Raw genomic sequence first — 6,771 nt, forward strand, 5'->3', positions numbered from 1 at the left:
ATAATTTGGACTTGAAAATAGCCTTTTTAGATCTTGGGCTCCATATGAAAGTTGTAGGCCTATATCTTACCTTTCCATCCATATAAATTGGACCTAAATCTGAGATCTAAAGCTCTAGATATGACCTAATTACCAAATAGTGTTCTGGTGTGGACTGCACCGACATCTCTTTTTTAAGTTTGGTCATCTCTTTGCCCTTGCAATTTAAGTTCTTAAAATCATCAATCAATCCTTTCATTTATGTGATAGGCCTGCATTTAAAATGAACATTTACCATAAATTAAAGGTTTCTTATATTATTAGATATATTACTATAAAACATACTTTAGTTAAGGAGTTATTGATACTTCAAGTGTAAAATGATAATATAAAACCTTGATAAAAATACACTTTTAAGTATCAATCAGCAGGCCTATCATATAAATGAAATGATTGATTGATGAGTTTAATTACTTAAATTGAGAAGACAAAGGGAGGACTAAGCTTAGAAAAGAGATACTGGTTTAATCCAAACTGGAGCACTGTTCAGTTATTGGGTCATATCTGGAGTTGTAGATCTCAGATTTCAATTTAGTTTATATGGCTAGAAAGCTAAGACACAGGCCTAAAATATTCATGAAGAGTCTAAGACTCAATTCTACGTTTGGAAATCCAAATCTTAGCTTCAAAAGAGAAGTTTGAATCTATCTTACAGCCCAGATATTATTCAATGTTCAGCGCATATCTCGAGTTCTAGAAGTCTAAAAGCATTGATTCATTTTTTGTTAGAAAGCTAAGACAATTTCCTAGAACTTTTATGAAGACAATCTATTTAAATTCTAATGTTAGCAATAACGTTTTCTCCAGACAAGAAGATAAGGGTTGTTGTCAAAATCAAGATGTGGCCACCCACTTAACAATTACTTATTAAATCAATAATTCTAAATTTTAGCTTATAAAAGGAGGCATCTCAGTTTTCATATCAAGATCATATTTTTGCTTCTTTTTTTTATATTTTTGTAATGCTTAAGTTTTGCTTTCATTAATCTCTTATTTATGCCTTCATTTCCTTTACTATACTTATATAATCATGTTCTTCTCTTGTTTATTTAGGCTTCTCTTCTTCATTCTATTTAGTTAAGTTTATTATGTCAAGATGAAAAGGTTGCACTAATGGTGTCACAATAAATATAGTATAAACTTAACATGGACTTAATGTTTTATACTAACATGTTTTGTATTTGTTATATTATTCACTCTTAATACTTGACTTGTTAAATGGTTAATCTAGATTTATGTTATACAACCCTTTGTACAACAAATACTTGGCACTTTCATAGCCTAACCGTATGGTATAATCGATACCTCTGCTATAAAAGAAACTTAATTTGTTATTAACATAAGTTATAATCATGAATACCTGATAACATTTATAAGTATTAGTATTATTCGAATAAGATAACTAATGTAATCATGTTAACAATTTATAATCCGATTGCAACCTTTTTTGTGTGATTTCTAGTTGAGTAATAAAAAGAGTTTATATTATACCTTTTGAAATACCATTAGTGGATCCTCTAACCTTGATAATTATTTTATCATTGTTTAATCCTTACATCAATATCACATATCAAAGCTCTCTTCAACTCCTTTTTTGTTATTATTTATTTTTTTTATTTGTAATTTATACAATTAATCTTCCTGTGGTTTGACCCTGGTCTTAACAGGTTATTTATTACTTTAACACTCCAACACTTAAAAGACATTAATTTTTTTATCGTGTCACCTTCCGTGGATCAGCAGCATGTATAGCACTATAGTGGCCGATGTAGCACACATGACCTTTTTTTTTTCCCTCTCTTCTATTTGATTTCCACGCTGGATTTAAAAAAAATCAAATCAACTCCTGACTTTGTTATACTTAAAATTTCATCCATATTTTCTTTATTACAATCTTTAAAATTTAGAATACTTTATGAAATTAAAAGGTTTTTTTTTTTAATTTCGTCCATGTTCTCTTTCTTGTATTTTTTTAATTTAGAATTATTTTCAATTTCATTCACAATTAATATTTTCATCTATGGTTTCTATTCTTTTAATTATATATATATATTAGATGGTTTTGACATTTTTATTTTATTTTATTTGCAATGTCATCATTATTGGTTTTTTTTTTTGTCTTTGTTGAATTTAGTTTTTTTTATAGGAACTTTGTTTTTAAATTGAATTAAATTAATTGATTTAATTCTTCAATATTTATTTTTTTAGGTATTGAACTCCTAAGTTGAGCCCGGGTCAAGAATTTAATGGATTAACATATGTGAGAGTTTAACTCAAGTTTATAAGGTTTATTTTTTTAAGCTCTTTTTTTCTCTTTTCATATTTCATCCTCTAATGCTCTTTTTTTATAAGATTTATCTTTATTTTTAAAATAATAAGAGCTGTTTTGAGTTTTTATTAAATTTTGCTTTTGTAAAATGAATTTTTTAATAAATTAAATTTATTTATTTTATCCTCTAACATTTAATTTATGCACTACCTAAAAGAATTTTATTTTTTAATTAATTTACTTTTAAAATTCAATATTCTTTGTTTTTTATTTTTTTTTTATAAAGTTATCTTGATATTATATTTTGGATAATTAGTAAGTTTATCAAGTTTGACTTGATTTTTTGTTTTTATTGTTTTTTAATTTTTTTTTATCTTGAGTGAATAACCAAAATCTTAGATTTTTTTTTAAAATTACAATCCTATATATATATATATTTGAAACATCATAATTTTGACTGAGTCAATGTATTTTTTATGTTTTAATAAGTTTTGAAGTATTTCTAAGATAAGGATACAATAAATTAATGTCTGATAAAAGAAATAGAAAAACAGCGGCAGAGTAGATTGCAAAGTGATTGGGTCAAACTGTCAAGCCAACTCCACTGCTTTAAAAGACAAATCCTTTATTTATAAAGTTGTCTGTTTTCTTCAGTTCATCTTTCCAAACTAAAACCTCTTTCGTCTGTGCGAAGGGTTGCCATTGCCATTCCTTCAGCTTTATTTCATAGGTAAACGATGTTTATCCACAAAGTCTTGGATTGTATGGTCTGTTAAGTTTCTATCAATAATTTTTTTCAGAATTGTAGTTCTAGTTGACATGATTTACTTGGGGTTGATTTTATTTTCTTAATCCTTTGATTTACTGGAAAAATAGAAGAAGAGCTTGATTTTAGTGAATTATAAGTATTCAACTTTTCTGGGCTGGATCTTTGGACTTGAAATTTTTGGTTGGATTTTGGTCAAATTGTTTGTGTGTGTAATCTTGGTTTGCCAATCTTTTGTGGTGCTGGCTTAAATGAAATTTGAGTTCGTTTATGTTATTGGGTTTTCGCTAAATCTTGATCAGATGATAATATGATTGTTGACATAATTGCAGGGTACCTCGAAATGGGGGAAGCTTTGTTAGCCTATTTTGATGGTTGAAGATAGGAATGAGGGACATCTTTATTTATTTTGAAATACTTAGCTGATTTTGTTATTGGTTGCGTCCTTGACTGAGAAATTTACGCAGATTATGTTTGTCCAAGTTGCATTTCTTTAGATGTTTGAGAACTGATTTTGGACTCCATTGTTTGCTGCTAAAACCAACTACTTGTTTAAGTTGAAACAAGTTGGAGAGATAAATAGATAGTTTGCTTCTTATTTTGTTGGGAAGCTCGTAAGGTTTTATTCAAGAGAAGGATTTTTGTGGATTAGTTTTTGGTATCATTTAAATGAGTTCAATGCACAGTACTGTCCATTACTGCTGTGTTGCAAGGGGTAATCGCACCTTGTATGTGTATAGTAGGGGAGACCATGAGATTGAGAATTCAGCAGCATTGTGCCTGGAAAGCACTCCCTCTTACCACAAGTGGTATTTTGAGACGATTGCTAAAAAAACTTTTGGGTTTTTGATAGAAGATGGTTCTGTTTATTTTACAATTGTTGATGAGGGTCTTGGACACGCAAGTGTACTTCAATTTCTAGAGCATGTAAGGGATGAATTCAAAAAGGTTGCTAGAAAAGGTTCTAGAGGAAGTTTTTCTGGTATGAACTCGATCAATCTACAAGAACAATTAGTGCCTGTTATTTGTAGCTTGATAACTTCATTGGAGCATGTTTGGGCCGGTGAGAGTTCCTCATCTGATAATGTAGGCCTCTCTCCATCACCTCTTAATGCAAATGAACAAATTGAAGTTGTCAATTCTACCAAAGCTCCTTTGTTAGGTAAATCAAATAAGCAAGATAAAAGGAAGTCCAAGGATCATGTTATTACAATAAGAGATATTGAGTTGGAAGAGCATAGAAAATCTACTGATAGAGGGGCTAAGCTTGATTCAGCTACTTTGGATTCCAATAATCAAGGTGGAGTAGGTTCTTCAATATCGCTACAAAAGGATTTGGGTTCAATGAGGATTAGATCAAGCTCTCAAAGCATTCGAAAGAAGTGGTGGCGCCAAGTAAGGATTGTTCTAGCTATTGATGTGGCTATATGTTTGATTCTATTTTTAACTTGGCTATCAATTTGTGGTGGTTTCGGATGTACTCATTGAACTTAAATTTGAAAAAGAAATTCACTTGATGTTAGAAGTACATGGACCAGTTTCTTTAGAGGGGTTCAAGTGGATGAAAGCAACACATCAAATATTGTCAGCTAATTTTAAATAGTGGAGGTATGTGCTGGCAATTATACCATGGCATCGCATGAGTTTTTCAAATCCTTTGTACAGTATCATATCTTCAGTGTATATGTACATGCTTTTGTCAGTTGTCTACTATTGCTTGTGTTTTTTGTTTTGTCTATGCATTATGGATTATGAGTTTTTATGTAATCTAAAAATCCGTATTCCATCCTTGCAGTGTTATACTCTTTTTTGTATAAGATTTTTAGTTGAATCATCTTATGCAAATGAATTTCTCTCACATAGCTTCATGGTGTTTCAACATTCTTAATATGAAATTACGCATTAAAAAATCATAAGTGTTGTGTGTTTTCTTTCATTTGTCAAGAGCCTTTGTTGTTATGTGTTTTTCTAACCTTCTTTTGAAAAATTTTCTTGTTGAAAATAAGATTTGGCCTTTCCTCTTGAATCTCACTTGGTCTGTAAATGGAATATGGTGTTGGAAGTATGTGTCCTTCAGCTCAAAAAGTATTTTGAGAACATAGGTTTTATTAGCAGAAATAATGGAATGTATATAGAGGATAATTGAATTCCAATGGATATCTGCATGTCTTTTAGTTTTTTATTAGAACTGATAGACATGTCGATCCAATCCTACTTTGATACTGCTGTTTCAATCCTTGTTGTTGAGTTCTGGTGGCAACGCCATCACAATTTGAGGAACGAAGTAATTCTGATAAGGAAAGAATGCAACCAAGTTGCAATCAGCTAAAAGGTTTCTTGCCTGATGGAACTGAACTAGTGACACTTGTGAAATAGTAAGTTGTGGGGCTGATAGTACTGTGCTATAGCTATTTCAGATTTTGAGCTAAAGTCATGAAAGATTTCTTTGAATAAATGAATTGGGGGACAGATTCAATTTTTCTCTTAATCAAATGAACCATTTTAAGTTTCTTTAGGTTTAAGTGTCCATATTCTTGACCCATGTTTGAATAGAAGGATATGCTGGGACTGTGAATATCATTCATGTGCTGGTAGGGTACAGTAGTGTAGGTTTCATGACTATTTCCGACGAGCTTTGTGCTGTTCGCGAACTCCTCCACATAGTCAAGACTTCCATTTGCTGGGAGATTGGTCAGGTTTAGCCCACCTGTGCCGGTAATATTTTTGCTTCAATGGCAAGATATAATCCACTGTTACAGGGCAAGCTTGAAAAAAACTATTCCATCTCTAGAACCCTTGTTGGGAGACTGTACTTTTATTCTTTTGAGTCGACACGAAATCCTTTCTGATCGAAAGTAGCTTCTTTGAATAAAATCAGATCAATTAATGTACAATGTCAGTTGTTAAATGATACACAATCCGTCAAGGTAAAATCACACGCCCTTTCATTGCCGTAAAAAATGAAGCCATATTATGTAGTGGCTGGGGGACTATTAAATATGCCACGTAAAGACTAATTCTTTGATGAACACATGCCATTGCACACCTTAAAAGGTTAAAAAGGTTGAGTATTAGTCAAAGGAACAGTGAAAAACCTCCCATTGCACACCTTAAAAGGCAAAGAAAGGTTGAGAATTAGTCAAAGGAAAAATTAAAAACGTACCAGACAAAATAAATTGAGAAAAAAAGATGTTCAGCCTCAAAATGCACTTAGGCATGCAGAAAAGGATGAAATATGTGTTTTTTTATGTGTGAAGAAGAGATGTGTGCTCTTTATCTCATTGAATATGTTCTTTGTGTAGTACTCTTTAGATGAATCTTCCTTTCATTTTCACTAAAATTGAGAATATATAGTGTTAGAAAAAATTTGAAAAATATACAGAAAAACATCTTGAGCTGCTCAAGATAATAGTTTTATTTCGTGTTAATTTTCACATTAGCTTTAACTTAAGCTTATTCAGTAATACGAATGAGGAGAGAGAGTTGAGAGAGAAAGGGAGAAGAGAGAGCTACCTTTTATCTCTGCCTAACCAAGCCTTAAAGCTTAATTGGGTTGAAAATATACTATTCATGAATAATGATGAATAGTACAATGCATGGAAAAGATGAAATAGAACTATTTATAAAACAGTAAATCGAGCCAAAATAGTTTAGTTAGATTGGACAACCTTATAGTTCAATTGAGTCTCAACTAGGG

General features: G+C 31.0%; 1 protein-coding gene across 1 annotated transcript; it reads left to right on the forward strand.

Moving 5' to 3' along the window:
* The first annotated feature begins 2,843 nt into the window (after positions 1-2,843).
* Positions 2,844-4,936, forward strand: LOC105116010 (probable VAMP-like protein At1g33475). Its single transcript, XM_011013140.1, has 3 exons — positions 2,844-3,038; positions 3,407-4,592; positions 4,633-4,936. Exon 2 carries the CDS (start codon positions 3,744-3,746, stop codon positions 4,560-4,562), a length of 819 nt encoding a protein of 272 aa, XP_011011442.1. The 5' UTR covers positions 2,844-3,038; positions 3,407-3,743; the 3' UTR covers positions 4,563-4,592; positions 4,633-4,936.
* Positions 4,937-6,771: the final 1,835 nt, after the last annotated feature.

This window comes from Populus euphratica, unplaced genomic scaffold (genome assembly GCF_000495115.2).
Source record: "Populus euphratica unplaced genomic scaffold, PopEup_1.0 scaffold829.1, whole genome shotgun sequence".
NCBI classification, from domain to species: domain Eukaryota; kingdom Viridiplantae; phylum Streptophyta; class Magnoliopsida; order Malpighiales; family Salicaceae; genus Populus; species Populus euphratica.